Genomic DNA, 27,321 nt, shown 5'->3' with positions numbered 1-27,321 from the left:
GATTTTTGAAAGTGTTTTTAATATTTTTAACATTTAATTTTCTTTATCTTTAAAGTATTATAAAGGGTAGAAATACTTTCTAAAATTACTATAAAATATATCCTAAATTTATGATAAAGTTATCAGGAGACTTTGACTTATGAGTGAGACCCTAAAGTAATTATATATTCCCTACATATTGGATTGATACTATTGATGGAAATTGATAATAATAGGCATTCTCAATAAATATACTATGATATCTCATATGATTGAGATGATGTGTCATCTTAGATGATCTTATAGACTTGTGATCATGAAATCTATGACATTGCAATAATTTCTTAAGTGAAATTCGACATAAGCTTTTATGAGTTAGAGTATGTTAATTAATCATATAATAAAAAGATCTGTAATTTAAGGATTGTAAATATAAGTTTCAGAGGTTGATAATATATATTTCATTAAACTATGGACACCAATTCATAAACTTGGGTTTTCTATCTCAAACTAATATTATTGAGTACTATTGGAGTGCAATTGACTCTCAAACTAATTGCATACTATTTTTTTTATCTTTGGAATTTTTTTAGTTGCATGACATTGATTTTTAATTTTAAATTGCATGAGAATCAACCTTGATTTTATTTTTGCAAGTGATTAGCTTTTAATTTTGATGGTGTATGATTTGCATTTTTTTTTCATTGATGCATGAAATACTTTAATGTGAGGTCATGTGAAGGATATGTGAATTTGAAGATCATTTAAAAGGAAATTCTAGAAGGAGTGGTCTCTTGTATATAAGATTTTTCTAGAAGGGGCATTTTTGAGAAAAAGGGAGAGGTCTTCATATTGTTAGTGTGAGAGGAAGAATTCTCTAGAAGGATTTTAAATATTTGGAGGAAGATTAAGAGGGAATAAATAAAAGATCGTAGAGAAGAACATAAGAAGGGGAATTAAAAATTTTAGAAGGGTAGTTTTGAACTTTTGGGAAAATTTTTGGAAAACTATGGAGGGAACATCGAAGATCTCTAGAATTTTTTGAAGACTTGAGAGAGTTTTGGATAACTTGTTTGGGCTGTGAGAAATTTTTGGAGAGAATTGAGAGAACTTTGGGAGAGTTCTTGGCGGCCACTTTGAGAGAGGACTTTGAGGAAGCTTGAGAGGACGTTCATGCAAATGACTTGCAGCTGCTTGTAACTGTAAGAAGATAATGGCAGCCGTGTTCGTGGAGTTGCGGAATTGATGCATCCGTGAGAAAAGGTAAGTGATCTTTGATTTTGTTTGAATTAATAATGCAAATGCAAAGTGGAGATATATATTAGTGGAGTTTGGTTTTTGAATTTTAAGAATCAATGAATGAGGACTGGAAATATGTGTGCCGGCATGGAGATTTTTAGGTGGTCTCTAATGGAATGTGTTTGAATATTTGAATTAAAAATGAGAGGAAGTGAAGGATGTATAGCCGTGCTCATACGAATGAGTGCCAATGCTAGTGCTTGTGTTTTCTAAATTAAAAATATCAATGAGAGTTGGAGATTTATTAATTGTTGAATTAAAAATTCAAAGAGGAACATCAATGTGGCTTTTGAGGTTTAAGAACACAATATATATGGAATCATGAACATCAATGTAACCGACCATGAATATGTGAAATATTAGTGCTTGAGTTGAATAAAATGTATGACCGGTTGAGGTGAGATGTTAGTGGTGATTGGCATTTGAGAATAAAAAAATGAGAATGTAATATGAATGTGCAATGGGTTCATATGAGATGTTAGTCAGTGGATGCTTATTTGAATAAAAAAGTCAATGTAAAATGAAAATGACAGTGTTAGTGTTTATTTGCGTGAATAACAAAATCAATGTGAATTTGTGAATTTATGTTAGTAGATATTTGCTTGAAATAAAAAATAAAAAAGTCAATGGCAATGTGAATATGTGTTAGTGATATTTATATTGGAATTTAAAAGTGAATTGGGGAATAGTTAATGTCTTGTTCATATGTGTTAATGAATATATGATGTTTGGTGTTTACATTTTGAATTGAGGTAAGTGGGTTAATTTCCTAGTTTTAATTTTATTGTCTATATGCTCTTCTTCATCTATTTCTTATCATTTTATGAATTTTGGATATATATATATATATATATATATATTTGATTAGGTTGGGTGTGGATGAATAGGCCACACATGAATATTGGATTAATTGACAATGGATTGCTTGAATGTAATTGTTTGCTTGTTGATTTTAGAATTAGATTGGTTCATTTATTTTTAATTTATCTTTTTATCTAACACAAGTCATTGGATAATCACATGATAACTGGTTTTGGTTGATTGGATTGATTTTAATCCAAGTCTCTTTGATTTTATATTTTTAGTTAATGGATGTTTGTAGTTCACTATAATTCACATTCGCACACTTATATTTTTTCTTGATTGTTTGTGTTTAAAATTTCATGTGTTTTAATGTTTTTGAAATTGTTTTCAATCTTTTCTTAAATGAATTCAATTCTTAAATTTCACTTTAAAATTAATCTTATGTCTTTAGGGTTGAAAATTTATTTTCAAAAAGGCTATGCTACTAATTTCATTTAGTTTGCACTTTTCCATTGATTTTCAAATGAATTTTGATTTTGAGATGTATGAAATAAGTTCATGACTCCACATCAATGGGGTGATTTCTTGCCTTGGTGAACTTATCCATGATCACTTGAGGTTAAAGAAGTATGAATATTTTTCATGGACATTAAATGGGGAAGTGACGAACCCTACATTCAAGTTCTTCAAAAACAAACATTTTATTGTCTCTTTATGTGATTTGTTGAACCTTTGGAATGAAAAATTAGATTTAAATTATTTAAAACCTTCCTAAATTTTTTCTTTTGATTGTATGATGCTGTAGACTTCTAAATGTGTTAATAGAACTTTGTTTGACTCAAAAATTATTTTCGAATTATGAGATCTCAATCAATCTTTCTATAAGTCTATTTTTCACTATGTTCTAAACACTTGGAATTATTCTACAAAATTAAATTATTAAATAATCTTTTTAATTGCTTTTGATATTTTTTTCTTAATCTAGACTACTTGAATTTAATTTTAGATACATAAAATATTAACAACTGATTTTCCAAATAGGATATGTGATTTTTCATTTTTGCACTCACTGCACAAGTTCTTTTTTGGAGCTAAGGAATGCTTATTTAACTTTAAATATATTTTATATATGATTATGCCTTGGATTTATTTTTCATGTAAAATAGACAATTAAATGTGTTGTAGAAATTTTGATAGAATTTTATTACATCTATAAGTTAGTTGAATAAATAAATCTTTTTATGCCATGAAAAAAAAATGCTCTAATAAGGACCAATTGTGATTTTGTAAAAACTAGTATTAAATGGCACCTAGCTAAACAACTTGGTGTTTTGGATTGTAACCTAGGCACATAGGGGAGGTTACTCAATTTTCTTTCATGATAAAACTCTATTTCTAGATTTTTTTTTTTAGGATTTATTTTGTAAACCCTTTTGTTCTAATCACATACTGATTGTTCTATGTAGTGTCTCCATTGTGATTTAATATGGTATCAATTATGATATAATTAATTAATATAACCTTTTGGATTATGATCCAAACATGTTATAGATGTTATTAAATTTTTATTTTGATGAAATAACCCTTGTAGATATTTATTTACGAATTATTTTATAAAAACCTCTGTTCTATCCTGTTAATGATGATTTGTATATTTTGATAATTTGATCACTTTTAAATATACTTGTGAACCTTTTGATTATTAATTCATATTTTAGATATATTATGCACATTAGTTGAATCTTCTTTTAGATTAAAATCACTCATTTGATATTTTATTTGGATTAATTCTTATAAGTGAACATAAGTTAGCTAATTCTGAATTTGTAAATATGATCATTATATCTTGTTCCCATGTATTCATTCCTTGTCAACTTTTACTTTATGATTTGAGATATGCCACATATGCCATTTGGTTTAGCTTATGATTTTAAATTTATTATCATTATTATTATTTGTGAATTAAACCAATTTTTATGAAAGTGCTTTATATGCTATTAAGGTACACTTCCTCTTTTCTTTTATCTCATTTTTTCTATTAGTATATATATTTTATTCTCATGATTGATCTATCTTGTTTTGCTTGATTCCTATGTCATCATCTCTTTGTTTCTTGGTTTGAATGAAATGCATGTTGTGTACATATTATGAGATTATTTCTTGTAAACTAACTCTTTTGTTTTATGAAAACGCTTAACATGCTATTAAGTTATGTTCTTTCCTTTTCTTGATTGTTGATTCTTTGAGTGAGCATGACTTGCTTGATTAATCTTTAATTATGCTTTCATTATAACTTTGATGTATTCCTTGATTCTTAGTATTCAATGATTTATAAATTAATCGTCATAGTTACCACAATTTAATTAGTAGAGACTTTTACTTAGGGTTTAGAAGAGCGCTACCTTATGATACATTTTCAATAGATAACTTGACCTTGAACTTGGACTCTATTTCAAAAACATACTTTTTCAAATAAGGAGTCATTTTTAAGGTTTTATTTCTTATTTCGTTTTCATTTTTTTAAAAAATAAATAAAAATAAGTTACGACTTCAATTTTTTAAAAATCAATTTTTTTATTAAAAAATGAGTCTCATCACGTAAAAAACACAAGTCCAGGATAGTACGTAAGGGTAATTTTGTCTCTTATATCTTATGAACCTTGCATCAATTATGCAAATCATGTGGAATATAGGTCCATTATTATATGATGGAATCCCTAAAACATAATTTTGCCAATTATTTTTGTGTTTAGATGGGTCAATATATATTAATATCCTCACCAATGTTTTTAGAATTGGACCGATCATCGAACCGGAAAAGTTACTGGTTCACGGTTCACTAGTCGGACCGGCGGTCGAACCGGTGACGTCATTAATAAATATTTTTATATATTATTAAAAATTTTAAAAAATTAATAATAAATTCTATCTAAATTTTGATAGTATCTATCATGTTTGTTAATTTTTTTCACAAAACTTTTTATTTATGGTTGTCCATCAACCCAATATTTTCAATAATTTCAATAAATTAAAATGCCAATATGTAATAAATAAACAAAAATAAAAAAATTAAATATAAAATTTTTAAAAACTAAAATGGAAGGTTCTAGGGGGATGGGGGAGGAGAGAGAGAGAAAATTAAATTTTAAAAAACTAAAAAATTAAATATAAAATTAAAAAAACTAAAATGGAAGGCTCCAATCATGGAGGGATAGGGAGGGAGGAGAGAGAGAGAAAATTAAATTTTTAAAAACTAAAATGGAAGGCAACTTTTCTAGTCATGGGGGATGGGGGAGAGAGAGAGAGAGAGAGAAGGGAGCTTTCCAGGGGTGGGGGGAACTTCCAGTGGGAGGGCTCTTTGTCGTCGCGGGGGAGGGGGGAGTTTTCCAGTCTGCCACCGAGGGTGGGGTGATGGAATTTGCGCTGGGTGCTGCCGAGGTTGGGAGGGCTTTTTAGAGCGCGACGGAGGAAGTGGGGCGGGGTTCCCAACACTGGGGGTGCTGTCGACGAATGATGCTCTAGGCGACAGTGGAGGTACTGTTGCCGGCCGGGCAACGCTCTAGGTGATAGTGGGGGTATCAGTCGCATGGGAAAGGAGAAGGAAAATGAACTGTTGGGGTCGGAGGGAACCGGACGGTTCGCCGGTCGAACCATCGGTTCAAACAATTCAATTCCAATTCGATGGCTTCCCAATTCAATTGGCCAGACCGGACTGGAACCGTGACTGGTCGATGGTCGGACAGGCCGGTCCGGTCTGGTTTTTAAAACCATGATCCTCACATTCAAGGAAATACATATTTTAAAGAGAGAACGATAAATATTTTAATGTAAAAATTTGAATTGGAAAACTGCTTAGCAGCCTTGTCATCATCCTAGCGCTGGTGGAACTAGTAGCAAATAGCCTTGGCCTTCTTAAGAAATTACATGATTTGGCATGTGCCCACATTCAGGTTTTGTGTTCATGCATCCTCTTCTCTCTTAGCGACTACCTCGCAAATTCAAAGAACACTGCAAGAAAAAGATTGTTACCTACGTATTTGAAATTTTATGTTCCCTTTCAACTCTCAAAAGATCACCAAAAGTGGTGACGCTTATTTATTTCTTAAATCAGTCCGAATTCATTAGAGATTTGAATAAAAAGTAAATTAAAATTTGTCATTCATAACTTCCGATTTAAGATCAAAATTTAAAAATTTTGACTTTATATGTTTAAACAAAATAGCTGAAATAAAGATTTAATTTGGAGAACTAACATTTTTAAATTATTTAATCTTTATAGGAAGAATTAATATAAATATAATTAATTAAAAATAATATGTAAAAATATTTTATAGATTTTAAATCTAATTTTTATTTTATTTATTTATTTATATATATTTTTTTCTTATGTCTTTTCCCAAATTTTTTGGGAATCAAATATAACAGAAAAGATATAGGGCTTTTCAAAAAGCGTGAAACCTTCCTAAAATCGACTTCTAAAATAGACCAACATCTATTTCATTTACCAAACTTTTATTATTTTATTTATTAGGTAACAGGGCATACACAAGTCCATTTATAGTTTAATACAACTTCAGGCATATCTTTATTTCATAGTAGAAAGTAGAAACTTGATAATCTTTCCCACAATATTCAAGTTTTAGGTGGCTGCAGAGTGCAGAGAGAATTTGGATCTCATCTTGGCAACCAGGCGATCATGAGGTGGGAGGGTCTCCTTCATCAGTGGGCAGTCTTTCATCGCAGTCACCCAATCGCAAAATGCAGGGTTCTTTTCGGGGTCGACAACAACACCAACTGCCTCATTCATAGCTTTGAAATTGCAAGCACTTGATCCCACCACAATATCGAGGAATCCCAAGGGGCCTCCATTCAAGAATGGAGATTTTGCTGGGAAATCTCTCTCTATGCCTTCTTCAAACACCTTGCGCACCTCACGGGAGTCCTCTATGGCTTTTTCTTGCTCTTTGCCTTTGGAAGTCATGATGTTGTAGATACTTGGCTTAAACTGATATGAAGAAAATTTCACTACCATTAGTCACATGCAATTAATCCTTTTAAAAATTTTCTTGTATGAGACTGGAAAAATTAACTTTTGACGCAAATATAACATGGTTGAAGAGTAATTAACACCACCTTCTGATCATAAAAGTTGGCCCAGAATCGAACTTTGGCTCTCTCATATGGATCCTCAGGCAACAATTTGGGAGTGTGGTTCCAGTGCTCATCAATGTATTCAAGGATGACGAGCGATTCTGCAATGGCTTTCCCATTGTGGACGAGTACGGGCACCTTCTTGTGGACAGGATTGTGGTGAATCAGCAAGTCGCTCTTGTTAGATAGGTCTTCTTCTACGTACTCGTAGGGTATGCCCTTGACTTTGAGAGCTAACTTTTTTCTGGTGCAGTAGCCACTAGACCATGTCCCAAACAACTTCACTTCACTTTGCTTCTCCATTGATTCTCTTCCTCCCTCTATTGCTGTGGTGCTTCTTGTATTTGGATGCATTTATAGGGGCTTATCTATATAGTTTTTTGCATTGTTTTTTGTGTTAGGTGGGTCAATAGTCACATTAGAGAACAAAAAATATTGTTATAATTTAATATTCAGGATGACATTGATTGAATAGGAAAAACCATGGCTAGCTTTAGTAGCAAGAAAGAGGAAGAAGGATGCACAAAAATCCTAAGCGTGTTTAAAAAAAATTATATGACAGTTCATTATACAGTCCACTGGAGGAGCAGTTAGGAGAATCATTTTGAAAAATTATTTTTATACAATAGCTTAGTCGCAAGGGTTATTTAATTAAATTAAATAATAGGGATGCACCCACTACATGAACTTTTATAAATTAAATCGCACGTACTTCAACTTTTAGGGCTATTAAATTTTTTTAAAATATCGATTCGGTTATTAAGTAGTGTTTATGGCACCATCATAGATCAATAAAAAATATAGCAGGTTCAACTTGTTGCCATGTAATTGGAATTTAAAGTGGGTATAACATAACAAACTTTGTCTGTATGTTCCTGCAGATGCAAGTGATGAAGAATGAATTAGACAAAGTAATCATGAAACTTGGCTACCGACTCAATGACTTAATCTTCCAGTGAAATGAATTTAATTCTTATCAAATGCAAGAAATCTCAATTGTTTTATTGAGATACTCTTAATAATTTTTAAAAAGTTTTTAGTACACCATATTATCATTTCGGGATAACAATGTCCTAATTTGAGCATTTTCATGTGGATTCATGGCTAATAGGAGTATTAAGGAATAAAATATCGAATATTATAAAAATATCAACTAAGTTTTACAAAAATATTAATTATAGAGAAATTGATGAAAATTTATAAAAATAAGAAAAAAATCTTTAAAAATGATAAAACAAATAATAATAGGCATATTAAAAATGTTCTATTAAATGTATATACTTAAAAATTTATAATTTTACTTGAAAGAAGTTTATAATTCTTTTGCATTTAATATTAGACAATATTATTTAAAAAATTACCACATAGTTTAATAAATTTGAGAATAAATTAATTAAAATTTATTTATTCATGAATATTAAGTTAGTGTGGGTTGGTAGTTAAGCCCCTTGAATTCTTCAAGGCTCACAGTTTGACTCCCCACTTCCTCTCCATTTTAGAAGCTGAATTTCGTTTCGGTGATGCCGAACGAAATACTAGTGGATATTTTTTTGTTGGAGGCTAAAATCAGTGGAAAAAGGTTGTGTGCAATTGGTGTTGGAGTTGCAGTGAGGGATTAAGCGCAAATCCTATCAGATATAGAATCGAAGTCAACAATTCCAAGGGAGGTCATGAGTTTCGACTTCATGCATGGTATGAAATCATATATTTTTCATTTTCGCAAGACTTGAGTCCTGCATGGAATTGGATTTCTGTGTACGCATCCCTTGACATTATTATTTACATGTTTTGATACAAGTGAAAATAAGCAAATAAAAAAAAAAAAAACCCAAAAGGAAAGAAGTATGCATGCCACCAACACAATGGTAGAAATAAAATTCTTACTAAATATGAGCTAACCATAGAAAATGTTACATTCTTATTATTTTTTATGAAGTTATTTCCAATCTTCTTATAAGAAGAACAAAATTCATTAATCAATCATCCTAATCCCTCAACTTATAAATAAAAAGAAAGAGAAGAGAGTGTAGAGAGTATAATCAAAAAGGATTTTCATAACGGTAGATAGAACTTAGAGGAGTTACCTGGTAAGCTTCCTCATCAGACTTAAATCAACAACCTTGAACCTCGAAAATGCCTAGAAAAAAATCCTTGATTTTCTCCCATTTTCTCTTTTCCTCCTCTTTTTACTCTTCATGATCTACCCTTACATATGGTTCTATGGCTTCACAAAACATAACTTTAGTTGCTATCCAAATTGTGCTTAAAAAAAAAAATCATGAAGAGTAGCCCAAAATATGGGCCTTAAAGAAAAAACACACTCATATGCTAGAACCCATATATTGGTTAGCATAACAATCTTTCCCTCCAACACGTGAGGGTGGTATGCCAACTTTGTCACATGGAGTCCAATCCCACCATGATTCATGCCTAATTGGTGTCTCAGCTGATTCGTGTCCAGCTGGTGCTCCTTGATGGCGGGAGTAATCAACAAAATTTATAACCTACAACACCATGAACTAGGGTAGCAAAGAAAAAACTACTATAGCATAGTGGCTCTAGGATCGTTCACTGGGAAGGGTACTCAAACTAAAAATGATACCAATTCAAAGTGAATTGGTGCTGTTTCATTTCAAGAATAACTTAAGAAATAAAACACAAACTTTGGTTGAAAAAGGTTTGGACTTAGATTAACAACACAGCAAGTGATGAAAATTACTTAAGAAGAAACGCATTCCTTGGAGATTCAGGTTTACAAGGGAGGTTCCTCATGCAATAGCATAGCTCCGGTCAGTTGGTTCAATTCCTCACATTAGAGAATTAACATAAAGTCAATTCTCTAACAGGTGCTGTACAAATGCATCCCTCAATTGGATTTCAGCTTTAATTCTCTCACTGATGCAACATGCAATGGTTTGAGCCTCTCACTAGCCTTTGCCATTCAAGGTGATCTTTAACCTTGGACTTCCTTTCACAAGCTCGCAAGAGATAACTAATGGATGTCTCCTTAGAGTCCAAAAGCTTACCAAGTGTTGGCAATTCTAGAAAATCCTACCTTTAAGTCACCTACCAGAGGCTCGCAAGGGGTAAACTAGTGCATCTCCATGGTTAGAGATCACCTGCCTTACCAAGTGTTGGCCCAGGTGACTCCAAGGCGTTTTAAGTTAACTAAAAACGTAGAAACCATTCATGGGACACACTTTCTATTCGTTCATAGCTGAAACCACAAAGCTTCTGATTCTTGCACTTGGAACCTTTCTCGGCAACCTTAACTCCAAGGAACTAAAAGGTTTAGCTACTCATTCTCTGGGGAAAGCTCCTCAGAGAGTGCATAACTTAGTAAATAAATAAAAAAACACAATCAAAGTGAGAAGGTAAAGCAGAGCTCAAGCTCTGTATATTTCTTCCTTTGAAACTTTTACAAAAGGTTCATCACCCTCAGAACAGGCTCCTCGGGCTCTATTTAAACCAAAATTACATTTACAGCTATTACATGGATATTTTAGCCAAATTCCTAACTTAAAATCTAAGGAATCTTATAATTGGTGGGATACAAGGAGAATTTGGGCATTTAGGCAACAAAAATCTAATGAAAAATATCTCCAAGTGTCGGTTACAAATATTGGGAAGCACTAAGGACCATTTCGTAGGTAAAAGATGAGGTCTACGAAATTTCGCAAGTGCATAAGAAGGGCTGCGAAATTTCTTTGCAGCAAAAGGCTGATTCAACACCTCTGCGAAGTGGACTTCCATCTTGTGGTGTTTGGCTTCCATCGCGGCGTGAAGCTTCAGGGGAAATCCATAGCACTGTACAAAAGTGTTGCGAAATCATTCCGCAACAAAAGGCTGATTCCGCAACACTTTTCTGAATCCTTCCTTCAGCTTGGAGTAGTCATCTTCCAAAGGCTGTAACTTCCTCATTTCAGCTCCAAATTGTACACGGTTTGAAGCATTGGATTGTTGACTTCCTAAGCTTTCAAATGACATATAACATGCATAATTTGGACATCAGGAAGTGCTCCAAAAGTGGCTGCAGTGACTGTCATCAAGAATGCTTCATGGTTGGATTCTCTTTGCTTTCCCTTGCATTCTAGACTTGTTTATGGCAAAAGTGCTTCAAAGCTTTGATTCTTCATACCTCTGAGCTTCCCATTGCTTTGACAAGGATTCCAAATAATTCTCCTTAATCTCATAATGCTTTGGTGATCAAAATACTAACAAAAACACCAAAACTTACACAATTTGATTAGAATTGATTGAAAGGGGCCTTAACATGTTAATTGGGTTAAAAGGCATTAACTACTACTCAAAAGTGTTTAAAAGGATTAATTAAAAGCTATCAAATAGCACTTTTTGAGTAGTAATCACACCATGCCAATGCATAACTGAAGCTTTTGCTTAGGAAACATTTTGGCTAACATGTATAAGACATTCTTATCTATGTGAATGTTCTTCAACTGAGTTGTTTTTTCTTCAATTATATCCTTTAGCTAGTGATATCTCATATTAGTATGCTTACCTTTGGAATTGTACATGGTGCTCTTACTTAGATCTGTAACACTATTTATCACAATAAAGCACATACTCATCTTGCTTTAAACCTAATTCTCAAAAAAAGTTTTTTAATTACAACTTCTCCTTCATTGCTTTAATGGTAGGAATGTACTTAGCTTTTATTGTTCTTTGAAAAAAGCCTTTTAACTACAATATATCCTTCATTGATTTAGTGGTATCCTATATTTAGCTTTTGTTGTGGATAAAGCAATTTACTATTATAACTTCGATTGCCATGAAATAAATCCTCCTACAAAATGCTATCAATCATAACTATGTTTGTAAATCCTTCCAAGACTATTTGAGTGTCCTTAAAATATAAGTGCATATTTGAGCTACCTCTCAAGTACTTAAAGGTCTACTTTACTGCCTCTTGATGCTCTTTTCCTAGATTAGAGAAGAACTTGCTCACAACTCCAATTGCATTATTTAGCCTCATGCATACATGACATACACCAATTCCCTATAGTTGAGGAGTAAGGAATATTTTCCATTTTTCTCTATTCATCTTAAATGGAACAAGATCTCTTACATTGCTTGAAGTGATCACCAAAAGGAGAGCTAATTGGCTTAGCTTCTCAAACATTATACCTTTTAAGCAACCTCTTAGGTGATTGCCTATATAAGCCATGGGTTACAAGGAGTTGTGAACCACAAGGGAGGTGCTCAACCTGGGCGGCTTTTGTCCTTTAGGTGATTGTCTATATGGGATATGAACCACAAGGGGTTGGTCAAAGGAGGCTTTTCTAGAGGGGAGGAGGGCTCATCATGGGTGAGTGTCTTTTACATACCACTTAGCTTTTTAGGGAATGTTTTTTTTTATCTTTTTTATTGGAAGTACTTTTTAAAATTACACACATGCCAAGGGTAATGATGTTTTTTTCCATCCATGTGTTCAAGTTGGTATACCTATTGTTTTTGGACTACTTTCATTCTATATGGTCCTTTTTATAGGGAATTCTAAATTATTCTGTTCTCTAGCTGTCCCAAGATTAGGTTAGATGCATACAATAACTTCTTAAGACACCTAGATTTTAGCAACGTATGAAAAAGCACATTTTTTTTTAAAAAACAAAATGGATCTAGATATTTGAATAAAAAAGCTTACCACTGATTTAGATGTTCCCAAATCATTTTTTTTTTTTTTTTGTGAAGAACAAAACGATATTGTCGGGAGTCTCGTGGACCCATGATCTTCCATTGGATGACTTAACCTCAAACCTTGGCACTCAATCAGTGGATACTTGGAAGATGGAGGCTAAAGTTTTCTCTCTAGTGTGGAGAATGGTAGAAAAAGCCTAAAACCTAATCCTAAAATATGTATTTATAAGGTTTTTATTGAGCTTAAGTGACTTGTGCCCATTGTGGGCTTAGGTCAATAAATCTAGCCTAAAAATGGTCTTAATTGATTAATTAACCTAATAAGATCATCTAATTAATTCTTGTGCAACCTTACCAAATTACCAAAACACCCTTATTCACATAAGTGAACTAAAAGTTAATCAAACCCTCATAAATCATATCATTAAGATATATGAGCTCAAATGGGGACCATTAGAATCCATAAGACAATGTTGACTCCTTAAGTGTCTAGTTCTAAAGTTAACTAAACATTATACTATAGAGAGTTAATTTCACTCCAATACCCTATGTAAATGATGATGAGACACCAAATGTTTGAGTCCATAACCTGCTATCCATTGAATACAATCTTCTAATGAACTAGTGTTTATAATCTAACAAGGTGAAAGCAATCAGCGTCTCAAGATTACCTTTACTATCCTTGTGTTCCAAATTCTTATATAGTGTGATCAATGGACTCATCATGGGAAACTCATCCTGATGGCCAAGACTAGTCATCTTTCCAATTCGGAGGTAGTGCATTACAACCTTTAATGAATTGCCTAAGTCTATGCACTGGCTATGAACAAGTCATTTACTTACAAGAAACCCATGACTTGGATTTTTTGTGCAACTCCTAATGCACCGAAGTCATGTACAATGGAATATATGTAGACCAGAATGCTCGTAAGGTACAATGCATGGAATAAGGATAAATTAAAGTGCAATTAGAAATTTATTAAATAAATAATAATTTCTGAATTTGTTACATCATGACATGCATTTAAGGGTTCTATCCTAACAATCTCTCATTAGCCCTAAAAGCATCATGCTACTAGAGTAAACAAGTATACATCTAATACCTATGCTATCCTTGTGATCATCAAAGACTCTCCATGTTAATGTCTTAGTAAAGGTATTGACCAAGTTTTCTGCAAAAGATATCCTCTTAACCACTATATCAACACTCTGAATGAATGGAATAAGGATAAATTAAAGTGCAAACTAGAACTTTATTAAATAAATAATAAATTCTGAATTTGTTACATCATGACATGCATTTAAGGGTTCTATCCTAACAATCTCCCATTAGTCCTAAAAGCATCATGCTACTAGAGTAAATCAAGTATACATCCGATACCTATGCTACCCTTGTGACCATCAAATACTCTCCTTGTCAATGTCTTGGTGAAGGAATCCACTAGGTTTTCTACAAAAGGTATCTTCTTAACCACTATATCAACCTTCTGAACTATCTCATGAATCAAGTGGTACTTCTTCTCTATGTGTTTACCTTTCTAATGGTTTCTTTGTTTTTTAAATTGTGTCACAGACCAGTCGTTGTTACAAAATAGCATCATAGGCTATAAAGCCAAGACGACTACCCTAAGTTCCGTGAGGAACTTCTTAAGCATTATCATTGGACTTAAATAAAAAACCTTGAACCTTGAAAATGCCTAGAAAAAATCCTTGATTTTCTTTCATTTTCTATTTTCCTCATCTTTTTACTCTTCACGATCTACTCTTAAATATGGTTCTATGGCTTCACAAAACATAACTTTAGTTGTTGTCCAAATTGTGATTAAAAAAATAAAAAAAATCATGGAGAGTAGGCCAAAATATGGGCCTTAAAAGAAAAAACACACTCATATGCTAGAACCTATATATTGGTTAGCCCAACAATCTTTCCTTCCATCATGTAAGGGAGGTATGCCAACTTTCTCACATAGAGTGCAATCCCACCATGCCAATGCATAACTAAAGCTTCTGATTAGGAAACATTTTGGCCAATATGTATAAGACATTCTCATCTATGTGAATCTTTTTCAACTGAGTTGTTTTTTCTTTAACTGTATCCTTTAGCTAGTGATATCTCATATCAATATGCTTACTTTTGGAATTGTACATGGTGCTCTTACTTAGATTTGTATCACTATTTATCACAATAAACCACATACTCATCTTTCTTTAAACCTAATTCTCAGAGAAAGTTTTTTAATTACAACATATCCTTCATTGCTTTAATGATAGGAATATACTTAGCTTTTATTATTCTTGAAAAAAGCCTTTTAACTACAATATATCCTTCATTGATTTAGTGGTATCCATATATTTAGCTTTTGTTGTGGATAAAACAATTCACTTTTATAACTTCGAATGCCATGAAATAACTCCTACAAAATGCTATCAATCATATCTATGTTTGTAAGTCATTCTAAGACTATCCGAGCTTCCTTAAAATATAAGTGCATATTTGAGCTACCTCTCAAGTACTTGAAGATCTACTTTACTACCTCTTGATGCTTATTTTCTAGATTAGAAAATAACTTTCTCACACTCCAACTGCATTATTTAGCCTCATGTATACATGGCATACACCAAATTCCCTATAGTTGAGGAGTAAAGAATATTTCCCATTTTTCTCTATTCATCTTAAATGGAACAAGATTTCTTACATTGCTTGAAGTGATCACCAAAAGGAGAGCTAATTGGCTTAGTTTCTCAAACATTAAACCTTTTAAGCAACCTTTGAGGTGATTGCCTATATAAGCCATGGGCTATAAGGAGTTGTGAACCACAAGGGAGGTGCTCAACCTGGGCGGCTTTTGTCATTTAGGTGATTGTCTGTATGGGATATGAACCACAAGGGGTTGGTCAAAGGAGGCTTTTCTAGAGGTGGGGGAGGAGGGCTCGACATGGGTGAGTGCCTTTTAAATACCACTTAGCTTTTTAGGGAATGTATTTTTTTAATATTTTTTATTGGAAGTACTTTTTTTAAATTACACACGTGCCAGGGATAATGATGTTTTTTCCATCCATGTGTTCAAGTTGGTATACCTATTGTTTTTGGACTATTTTCATTCTATATGGTCTTTTTTTATAGAGAATTCTGAATTACTCTGTTTCATATCCCAAGATTAGGTTAGATGCATATAATAACTTCTTAAGACATCTAGATTTTAGCAACGAATGAAAAAACATATTTTTTTTATAACCAAAATGGATCTAGATATTTGAATAAAAAAAACTTACCACTGATCTAGATGTTCCCAAATATTTTCCTTTATGTGAAGAACAAAACAATGTTGCCAAAAGTCTCGTGGACCTATGATTTTTCACTTGATGACTTAACTTTGAACCTTGGCACTCAAATGGTAGAGGCTTGGAGGATGGAGGCTAAAACTCTCCCTCTCTCGTGTGGAGAATTGTAGAAGAAGCCTAAAACCTAATCTCTAAAGGCATATTTATAAGGTTCTTATTGAGCTTAAGTGACTTAAGCCCATTATGGGTTTAAGTGAGTAAATCTAGCTTAAAAATGGTCTTAATTGATTAATTAACCTAATAAGATCATCTAATTAATCAATTAGCCCAATTTAGAGATATCATCCACTAACCTTTGTGCAACCTTGTCAAATTACCAAAATACCCTTGTTCACATAAGTGAACTAAAAGCTAATTCAACTCTCATAAATCATATCATTAAGGTATATGAGCTTGAACGGGGACCATTAGAACCCACATGATAGTACTGACTCATTAAGTGTCTAATTCTGAAAAAATTTCACTATAGAGAGTTAACTTCACTCCAATACCCTATGTAAATGACGATGAGACACTAACTGTTTGGGTCCATAACCTGCTATCCATTGAATACAATCTCCCAATGAACTAGTGTTTATAATCTAATAAGGTGAAAGCTATCAGCATCTCAAGATTACCTTTACTATCCTTGTGTTCTAAATTCTTATATAGTGTGATCAATTGACATATCTTAACTCACAATAAGCTGATATTAAGTTCCACTTAAGGAACTACTATGGTCATAGTTTACATGAACACACAACCTTAGGATTACCCTAAGGGACACACTATCTCAAAGTCATGAGATAACATGGTGTTTTTATTGAGAATATCTATTGCTACTAGTTTCCATCAATAATGAACCAATCCATAAGGAATATATGATCACTTTAAGATCTTACCCATAGGTCAAAACCATTATTAACTTTGGCACAAGTTTAATGTTCTTTCAAGGTTGAGAGACAATACAACATAGTAGTTTGGTGAAGTCATGACAACTCGATAGCCTTATATCATGACTTATCTTAGGTCTTGTCCAATGTGCAACCATATATACTAGTGGACTCATCATGGAAAACTCATCCTAATGGCCAAGACTAGTCATCTTTCCAATTAGGAGGTAGTGCATTACAACCTTTAATGAATTGCCTAAGTCCATGCATTGGCTATGAATAAGTCATCTACTTATAAGAAACTCATGACTTGGATCTTTTGTGAAATTCCTAATGCACCTAAATCATGTACAATGGAATATATGTAGACCAAAACGCTTGTAAGGTACAATGTATGGAATAAGGATATATTAAAGTGCAATTAGAACTTTATTAAATAAATAATAAATTCTAAATTTGTTACATCATGACATGCATTTAAGGACTCTATCCTAACAATCTCCCATTAGCCCTAAAAGCATCATGCTACTAGAGTAAATCAAGTATATATTTGATACCTATGCTATCCTTGTGACTATCAAAGACTCTCCTTGTCAATGTCTTGGTGAAGTGATTCACCAGGTTTTCTACAAAAGGTATCTTCTTAACCACTAACCTTCTAAACTATCTCATGAATCAAGTGGTACTTCTTCTCTATGTGTTTAACTTTCTAATGGTTTCTTTGTTTTTTAAATTGTGTCACAACCCCATCGTTGCCACAAAATAGCATCATAGGCTATAAAGCCAAGGGTACTACCCTAAGTTCCATGAGGAACTTCCTAAGCCTAAAGACTTCCTTTGCTACTTTCGAAACTACAATGTACTCAATTTTCATAGTAGAGTCAACAATGCAAGATTGGTTCACACTTCTCCAACTAACAATTGCACTACCAAAATTAAATAAAAAACCAGAGGTAGACTGATAAGAATCCTTATCACACTGAAAGTATGAATTTATGTACCCTCTAGGTACTATCTCATCATTGGGGAATATATGCATATAATCTCTTATTTTCTTAAGATACTTGAGTATATGCTTGATAGTTTTCTAGTGTTCTTGTCCTGAATTTGATTAATATTTACTCATTATACCTACTAAAAAGCAAATATGTACCCTAGTGCATATTATCACATACATAACGCTACCCACTTTAGGCATAGAGTACTTCCTACATGCACTTTTTGTCCTCAGGTGTCTTAGGACGCTGATATTGGGGAAAAGGAATTCGATGCTTAAAATGTAACAAACCCTTCTTGGAATCCTACATCACATACTTAACCAAAAGGTTATCAATATAGGTGGCATGAGACAGAGTCAATTCCTATTCTTATGGTTTCTTAGGACCTTAATTATAAGAATATATTGTGTTTTTCCTAGATCCTTCATCTAGAATTAAGTAGACAAATAGATTTTGACTGATGACAATAACCTTACATCATTACCAATAAGTAGAATGTCATTGATGTACAAGATCATAAAGACTACCATGTTTCCCAGCGTCTTCTCGTACACACAAGGTTCATCCTCATTTTAATCAAAGTTAAAGGTCTTGCCTTCTTGATAAAAAACATTTGTTCTATGAAAAAGATGTTTGCTTCAATCCATAAATGGATTTATCCAACTTGCATACTATATGCTCTTGATCTTTTGCTATGAAACCATCTAGTTGCATCATATAGATGCTCTGATCAAGATTGTTATTCAAAAATGTAGTCTTGACATCCATTTTCCATATCTCATAATTGAGATGTACTGCAATGGATATGAGTACTCTAATGGACTTGAGCATAGCTACGGTGAGAAGGTATCTGTATAGACAAAACCAAGTTTTTTACTATAACCCTTCATTATAAGCCTAGCCTTATATATCTCAACCTTTCTATCTACTCCACTTTTCCTCTTTTTGACCCACTTGCACCCTATGAGTTTTATACCTTTAGGTGCTTCTACAAGCTCCTAGTCTTGGTTAAAATACATAAATTCTAACTCTGCCTCTATAGCTCTTTACCAAAGATGAGCATCCACATCGCTTATTGCTTCATCATAATTTGTGAGATCGATCTCATGTTTCTTTGGAATGGCTTCGAAAGACTCTCTCCCAAATACATGAATCAGTTTAGTTGTATAACAACCTTCTCAATACAATGAGACATCGGTGTACTAGAAATAGGAATAGTTGACATTAGATCTATAATTTTCTATGCTGTTGTGAGAGTCTCATATTGTGCTTTCAAATTGACCTCACTCCTAAACTTATTTCTCATCATATAGTTATATTCTAGAAATTTTGTATTTGTATTGACAAATACTTTTTGGTTGACTTGACTATAAAAATAATAACCTTTAATCCTTTTTAAATACCGAACAAATTAACAAACTTCTGACCTTTGTTCTAACCATAGATAAAAATGGTAGGATTTATCGGTAATTTTTTGGCAATGCCATTGCATGATTATATTAGTTTTCCTCAAAACTCGAGGTTTTTTGGGCATGTCACTATAATTAGTTTCCTTAAAAAAAATATTTAACTTAGTATAATTTTCTCAATAATGGGCTTGCCCTTATGTAAACCTGCTTAGCATTATGAATGAAGCACGATACCCACATATTAAATATGGACTTTTTTTGCTTGTTGTTTACTGATGTGGATTGCCTAAATAGAATAGAAAATACACTTAAACTTGTAATAGGAGGATTTAAATTTGTGACTTGAGAGAATAAAAAAATAAGTAGGCTCCTGCCAAGTGCCACCCAACCACGTGGTTTGATAATACATATGCACATAAGAGTTTATATGTATACATATTTACTAATCTTTTATATATTATAAATTAATTAAAGTAAAATTATTATAATTAAGTTAATTTTACTTATTTCATTTTATATAATAATTAAACACAGGACAAATATAAAGTTAATTTTATCTTATTATGTATTTTATATAGTAATTAAATACAAGATAAATATAAATTTACAAATAAAACTTTCAATGTTTTTAAATAAAATACTACATACATTTTCATTTTAATATTAATCTATTTTCAAATTCAAAATATTATTGTCTAATGTTTTAAATTTATCATAAAATATCAATTTTCCGCTTAAAACAACTTCAATGTATATTATTGTTTTTTTAATCATTTTTTAAGTTTTAATTAATTTTTGTTCATTGATATTTTTTTATCAAAATATCCACCTATATTTCCTGATACATCCCGATATATCTTTAAAATCCAATTACCGATATATTTGTAAAAACTGATATTTTCATCATTGGTTCTAACTTGTATACCTTTGGCTTCGACACCTATGTTGGACACCCCCATATGCGAACATGATATAAACTAGGTTTACATCCTATCCACATCTCAATAGGAGTCAAATGTACTAATTTAAATAGAATTAGATTAAGAAGATATCTTATCCAAGGCATATCCCCAAGAGAATATTAATTGAGGGTACTGGAAAACTCATCATGGATCTCAACAATTTATGGGAAAGAAAATTCATAGTCCTCAACAAGTTCTTGTTTACTTCAAAACAACTAAAAAACAACAAACAATATTAGACAAAAAAAAAAATGAGAGAATGGAAAAAACAATGAAGATGCCTAGACCTAAAAAAAGAAAAAAAAAAAAGTGAAGATAATAAGTCTAAATATCAAACCAAAAGAAAAGAATTTAATCCCGATAGTTTGATTCTAGCTAAGAAAGAAATTTAATCATGGGTGCATCTGCAATATTAAGTCGTTTAAGTGAAGATGGTTTACCACAACTCTTCCTTAACACCATAATAAAATCCATGGATGAAAGTAACAATCATAGGAAAACAAGAAGGAAAGTATAGTATAGCACATACCCAAACACTCGTTCGTTAAACCGTGACAAATCTTAAGCTATGGCATATCGATGGGGACAACTTTGAAATCTACTTTTCCTTCTACTCCTCCGTCATCAACGCTAGGATTTTCAAAAAATGGATATTCATGCCTTAGATCGACAAGTGTAGGTGACAGAGATTTGTGATTTACTCTTAGGATCCATGCTTGCTAACAATAGAATTCTCAGGTTTTAAGGGAGGGATTTTGGAGTTTTTGAGATTTTGGGGATTCGGAATTTCTCACATTTGGGAATTATTTTAGTCTCCTTCTCGTTTAGTAATTGCAACCTCGACTATTCATAGTTGGCATCAGGGACTCAATATCCAATTTTTTAAGAACCCCTCTTAAGGGTGTTTTGGGTATTTTTTGCTAACAAAATGGGCATATAATCCTCAAGAGCAATTCACAAACTTGCTCTACCCATTCAAAGCAATTATGCAAATTTTGTGCTTTTTGAGGCCATTATCAACTCCATCTGCCCCCTACATAATTGTTCTTTTTTTATTTTATTTTTATCATTATTAAAAGCCTCTTTTATTTGTTTGGGACACTATGTGACATGTTGATTGGGAGAAAGTTTATGATTATATTTGATTCTCAGAAAATTTAATTTGAGAGAAAATGCGAGAAAAAAAATAGAGAGAAATAAATGGAAGGAAGAAAAAAGAAAAAGAAAAATAACAAATAGATTTAAAATCAATAAATTATTTTTATATGTTATTTTAAAATCATTTTACTTATTTTAATTCTTCGATATAAAGATTAAATAATTTAAAAATGTATAAATTTCTAATTAATCTTAATTATATTTTATTTTTCTTTGGTATTTTTCATAAAACAATCAAATATGAGAAAATTATTTCCCTTACCACTTTGTCTTACCTTAGTACTTTCCATAAATCCAACATAACATATGTAATCTTGGATAAATTGCTTTTTCATTAGTAAAATTGCATTCTCTAATCCATAAATTTGACTATGTGAGAAATTGGCCAATCTAAGTAAGCCCAGAAAATTCAATCACTTGACTCTTTGCCCATTAAGCACGACCAACCTAATTGCAACCACAAACATGACAAGACTATATTCACCTTCTTTAAGAATTGTTTTTCTTTCTTAAGTACTTTCTAAGAATCCAATATAAACTATGTAATCTTGGATAATTGCTTTTTCATTAGTAAAACTGCATTTTCTAATACACAAATTTGACTATGTAAGAAATTGGCTAATCTAAGTAAACCCAGAAAATTCAGTCACTTGACTCTTTGCCCGTCAAGCACGGCCAACCTAATTGCAACCACAAACATGACAAGACTATATCCACACTCTCTATGAAATATCACACTCAAGACTTGCAGGTAAAGCACTCCATATTAGACTCACCCTTCTTTTAAAAACAGTTAATTAGACTCACCCTTCTTTTAAAAACAGTTAATGTCACACTTATTGCTTTGATTTGCGGGTCAAGCCCTCAACATTTAAAAAAAAAAAAAAAACTGTTAGGTTATGTTTGGTCTAAAAAAGTATTAAAGAAAGAAAAAATATTAAAAAAATAATTTTTTCCTATTTGGTTGTTCTATAAAAAAATTCCAAATAAAATTAAATATAATTAAAATTAATTAGAAATTTAAGTATTTTTAAATTATTTAATATTTTTATTGATAAGTTAAAATAAATAAAATGAATTTGAAGTAGCAAATAAAAATAATTTATGGGCTTTAACTTTATTTTTTTTATTTTCCTTCATTTTTTCTTTCCTTCTTCTTTTTCTCTTTATTTTCTTTTTCTCATATTTTCCCTTGAATTTTTTAGGGACTAAACATAGCCTTAATGTCACACTCGTTACTTGCAGAGCATGTACAAACCCATTCTAATGGAAAAATAAAATTCAATTGTCATCGAAAATTGATGCTAAATTCTTATCTCAAAATGTGAACAACTTGAGCTAGTTTGGTTACCCAAATGATATTTTATCCCTATCATAAGATGACTTTTATTGTGGTTGTTTTTCAAAATTTCTCATGTATAAAATATTTTATCCTCACCATGAGATGACTCTACTTTTCGTTTCTGTTTTCCTGTCCTTAAAAGTCCATTCGCCCGGTGTCAATTCTTGGTCTTTGTTTAAGCCAGTGGAGAGAAATCCATCCGCGAAAGGTTTGCCGGCCTTAAAAAAAAATTGCAGAAAGAAAAGATACAAGCAATTGAATTATTTATTTAGGCATAGCTTGAACCTCAGCTATAGTGATGAAAAAAAAATTGGGGGAAGAAGATTCCTACAATGTTAAACTGAATGTTAGAGAATAAAATCATTTCGGAGTTAGTTGAATTTAGCTTTAATAGTTCCAGAATTAGTTGAGGTTAATGTTAGAATTAGCTGAAAAACCGAATCAGTTAAGAGTCTCTAAGCATTTGCAATCTTATCTATATAGAGGTAAAGAGAGAAAGAAGAAAGAGACGACCAGTTATATCTCTCCCATGCTGTGACTCTTATTTCCTCTGTTCTACTCTGTTTTTCACTCTTAACATCCTATCTCCTTTGCACAGATAAAAAGGGTAGCTTCAGTCTTTTCATCTGTCATAAGCTTCCCATTAAATTTAAAAAACTTATCCTTGTTTTTAAACATTTTAAAAGTTTGTTTGAAGTGATTTTAGAAAGTGTTTTAAAACTTTTTTATATTTTAAAATTTGTATCATTTAAGTGTTAAAAATGCTAGAAATATTTTCTAAAATCACTATCAAACGCACTTTAAGACTTGAAAATTTTTATCTTGGAAGTATAAAAAAAGTTAGAAATATTTTCTAAAATCACTACCAAATGCACTCTTTTAGAGTGTGTTTCGGAATGATTTTAGAAAGCATTTATAGTATTTTCAACACTTGAATGATAAAAAATTTTAAATATTAAAAATATTAAAAGTAATTCCTAAAATCACTACCAAATGTGCTCTTACTTGCATAACTTGAAGCAAAATCATCTCTTCTCATGTGATCTAGATTCTAGAAAAATAGCCTAAAGTCACAAAACTTTCATATTTTATCCCCGATGTAAATCCTATAGTCATCCTTCTCATGACTATAAATTCCCAATGTAAATCCTACAGTCATCCCTCTCATAATGCCTATAAATGATCCTTAAGCCCTTCTATTTTCCATTGTGCTCCATGAATGTGTATAACCTATTAATGGAGAGACACATGAGAAGTGCGGTGGTTATCTTGCTTTGGTTTCTCTTTCAAGGGAACACTGAAGTTAGTTTTTGTGCTGGGAATCCAAGTCGTGTTATTTGCAGAGGAAGAGAAAAACGAGCCCTCCTGAGCTTCAGAAGCCATGTTTCTGATCCTTTAAACCGGCTCTCATCTTGGACGGGTGAAGAGTGCTGTGTGTGGGACCGAGTTGGCTGTGACAACATCACAGGGCATGTTGTGAAGCTCAACCTTCGGTACTCGGATGATCTTGCTGTGCTTGGAGAAAATAAATTACATGGAGTGATAAGTAATTCCTTGCTGGACTTGAAACATCTTCGTTGCTTGGACCTGAGCGGCAATTACTTTGGAGGATCTCAAATTCCACAATTTTTTGCTTCACTGGTGACATTGAGATATCTTAACCTCGCTAATGCAGGTTTTGCTGGTCCCATTCCTACACAGCTTGGAAATTTATCCAACTTGCAGCATCTTGACATCAAAGGTAATAGTCTGAATGTTGAGGATCTTGAATGGGTTGGTAATCTCACTTCCTTACAAGTCCTTGACATGAGCGGAGTGAACATACGCAAGGCTGCAAACTGGCTTGAGGTAATTAATAAGCTCCCTTCTTTATCACTTCTACACTTGTCTGGTTGTGGACTTGATACCATTGCTCCTCTTCCGCATGTTAATTTTTCATCTCTACACAGCCTTGACCTTTCAAAAAACAACTTTATTTCTTCAAGGTTTAATTGGTTTTCAAGTCTTAGTTCTCTTATGATGCTTAATTTAAGCTCCAACAGCATTCATGGTCCAATTCCAGTAGGTCTTCGCAACATGACTTCTCTTGTATTCCTAGATCTTTCCTACAACAGCTTCTCTTCTACTATTCCATATTGGTTGTGTATCTCTAGCCTTCAAAAAATCAACCTGTCGTCCAACAAGTTTCTTGGTAGGCTTCCTAGTAACATTGGGAACCTCACTTCAGTTGTACATCTTGACTTGTCATGGAATTCATTCCATGGTCCAATTCCTGTTTCATTAGGAGAATTGTTATCCTTGCGTTTTTTGGATATTTCTGAGAACCTTTTCATAGGTGTTGTGTCTGAAAAGCACCTTACCAATCTAAAATATTTGAAAGAGTTAATTGCATCTTCAAATTCACTAACTTTGCGAGTGAGCTCTAATTGGACTCCTCCCTTCCAGCTCACCTCAATAGATTTTAGTTTTTGCCTTTTAGGCCCTCAATTTCCTGCATGGCTTCAAACACAAAAATATTTGAAAATTCTGGACATGTCCAATACAGGAATCTCAGATGTCATCCCCGCATGGTTCTGGATGCTACCCCATATTGATGTTATAAATCTATCTGACAATCAGATTAGTGGCAACATGCCAAAGAGTTTACCTTTGTCATCCAGGATCAATCTTGGTTCAAACAGGTTGGCTGGCCCATTGCCCCAAATTTCTCCTAGTATGTTGGAATTATCTCTTTCCAATAACTCATTTAATGGATCTCTTTCACCCACCTTGTGTAGAAGGATTGAAGGAGCATATTCATTGACATACTTAGATCTTTCAGGAAATCTTTTAGCAGGAGAACTTCCTGATTGTTGGAGCTACTGGACAAAATTGTTGGTGTTAAAATTGGGGGATAATAATTTGACCGGAAACATTCCTAGCTCGATGGGCAATTTAATTTCACTCGGGTCATTGCACTTGCGCAACAACCATCTTTCTGGAGTTCTACCAACTTCGTTGCAGAACTGCAAAAATTTAGTTGTTTTGGATCTTAGTGAGAATCAATTCACTGGGAGCTTACCAAGATGGATTGGGAAGCTTGGCGAGAAGTATTTAACAGGGTACACCATATTCCGCCTGAGGATTCTTGCCCTTCGATCAAATAAGTTCGATGGAAATATTCCTCAAGAATTCTGCCGTCTGGAATCCCTTCAAATCTTGGACCTTGCAGACAATAATATCTCGGGATCCATTCCGAGATGCTTTGGCAGTCTCCTAGCCATGGCATACCCAAATTCAGAAGAGCCCTTTTTTCATAGTGATTATTGGACCGCAGAATTCAGGGAAGCAATGGTTGTTGTGATAAAAGGAAGAAAATTAGTTTTCAGGGCTATCCTTTCCATGGTAGTCAGCATGGATCTCTCCTACAATAACTTATCAGGCAATATACCTGAAGAACTAACAAGTCTCCATGTTTTGATATCCTTGAACCTGTCTCAAAATCATCTCGAAGGAAATATTCCCCATGAGATTAGACTCTTGCAAGGTTTGGAGTCTCTTGATCTCTCTATGAACAAACTTTCTGGTGTTATTCCTCAAAGTGTGGAAAGTTTAGGGTTCTTGATTTTCTTAAATTTATCATACAATGATTTCTCCGGTAGAATTCCATCAAGATGCCAATTTGCGACCTTTGAAAGAGAGAGTTATATTGGCAATCATAAGCTCTGTGGGTATCCACTTCCAGATGCTTGTGCTGGAGACAATGCACCGGAAGGTCCAATAATGGCTGATGAAGACCATACTTGTTATAGAGGTGATGAACTGATAGAAAATCATGGTTTTCACGAAGATAAGGAAGATAAGGATGGATGGATCGATATGAAGTGGTTTTATATGGGCATGCCACTAGGATTCGTGGTGGGTTTTTGGGCAGTTTTTGGCCCATTAGCATTCAACAGGGCTTGGAGGTATGCGTTTTTTGGGTTCTTAGATGACATTAAATACAAACTGTTGGGATTGTGATTTGTGAATGATCCTAAGACCTCCTTTCCATGTCACAAATACCAGTATTTTGTGTGTTTATATTATATGAAAGTGATCGTTGTTTCCTTTTCCATCATCTGAGAAGCCTCTAATGTACATTGTGGCAACGTCATAGTCATTATGTGTGATATTTCGAAGATCAATTATTGACCTCTCACAACATACAGCAGAGCTTTCTTTTTTAGCACAGCAAGATCATGAATAACGAAGGCATTCATTGAGAGTGTGTAACTTTTAGAATCCACAGGCTCACTGCAATGTACATTCATTCATTAAGACGTACACTTATTTCACTCCACTCACAGCTCCAGCTTTTTGGTTGCTCTA

General features: G+C 32.9%; 2 protein-coding genes across 2 annotated transcripts; one reads left to right on the top strand and one right to left on the bottom strand.

Annotated features, from left to right (window-relative positions):
* Window positions 1–6,575: 6,575 nt before the first annotated feature.
* On the bottom strand, window positions 6,576–7,550 carry LOC117919981 (glutathione S-transferase U10-like). The gene is made up of 2 exons (XM_034837317.1): window positions 7,216–7,550; window positions 6,576–7,087 (listed from the first exon to the last, which is right to left on the bottom strand). The coding sequence occupies exons 1-2, from the start codon at window positions 7,534–7,536 to the stop codon at window positions 6,722–6,724; spliced, it is 687 nt and encodes a 228-aa protein (XP_034693208.1). The 5' UTR covers window positions 7,537–7,550; the 3' UTR covers window positions 6,576–6,721.
* Window positions 7,551–24,207: 16,657 nt separating this feature from the next.
* Window positions 24,208–26,973, top strand: LOC117920296 (receptor-like protein EIX1). The gene is made up of 3 exons (XM_034837733.1): window positions 24,208–24,819; window positions 25,591–25,652; window positions 25,749–26,973. Exons 1-3 carry the CDS (start codon window positions 24,208–24,210, stop codon window positions 26,971–26,973), a joined length of 1,899 nt encoding a protein of 632 aa, XP_034693624.1.
* Window positions 26,974–27,321: the final 348 nt, after the last annotated feature.

This window comes from Vitis riparia, chromosome 1 (genome assembly GCF_004353265.1).
Source record: "Vitis riparia cultivar Riparia Gloire de Montpellier isolate 1030 chromosome 1, EGFV_Vit.rip_1.0, whole genome shotgun sequence".
Classification (NCBI taxonomy): Eukaryota; Viridiplantae; Streptophyta; class Magnoliopsida; order Vitales; family Vitaceae; genus Vitis; species Vitis riparia.
The sequence above is the reverse complement of the archived record's forward strand: the minus strand, read 5'-3'. Positions and strand labels throughout refer to the sequence as shown.

Coding starts and splice junctions, on each gene's coding strand:
- LOC117919981 (XM_034837317.1), bottom strand. CDS start 7,536: ATGGAGAAGCAAAGTGAAGTGAAGTTGTTTGGGACATGGTCTAGTGGC. Junction 7,088..7,215: donor CCAACTTTTATGATCAGAAG/GTGGTGTTAATT, acceptor TCTTCATATCAG/TTTAAGCCAAGTATCTACAA.
- LOC117920296 (XM_034837733.1), top strand. CDS start 24,208: ATGGAGAGACACATGAGAAGTGCGGTGGTTATCTTGCTTTGGTTTCTC. Junction 24,820..25,590: donor AGGCTGCAAACTGGCTTGAG/GTAATTAATAAG, acceptor TCTGACAATCAG/ATTAGTGGCAACATGCCAAA. Junction 25,653..25,748: donor ATCAATCTTGGTTCAAACAG/GTTGGCTGGCCC, acceptor CACCTTGTGTAG/AAGGATTGAAGGAGCATATT.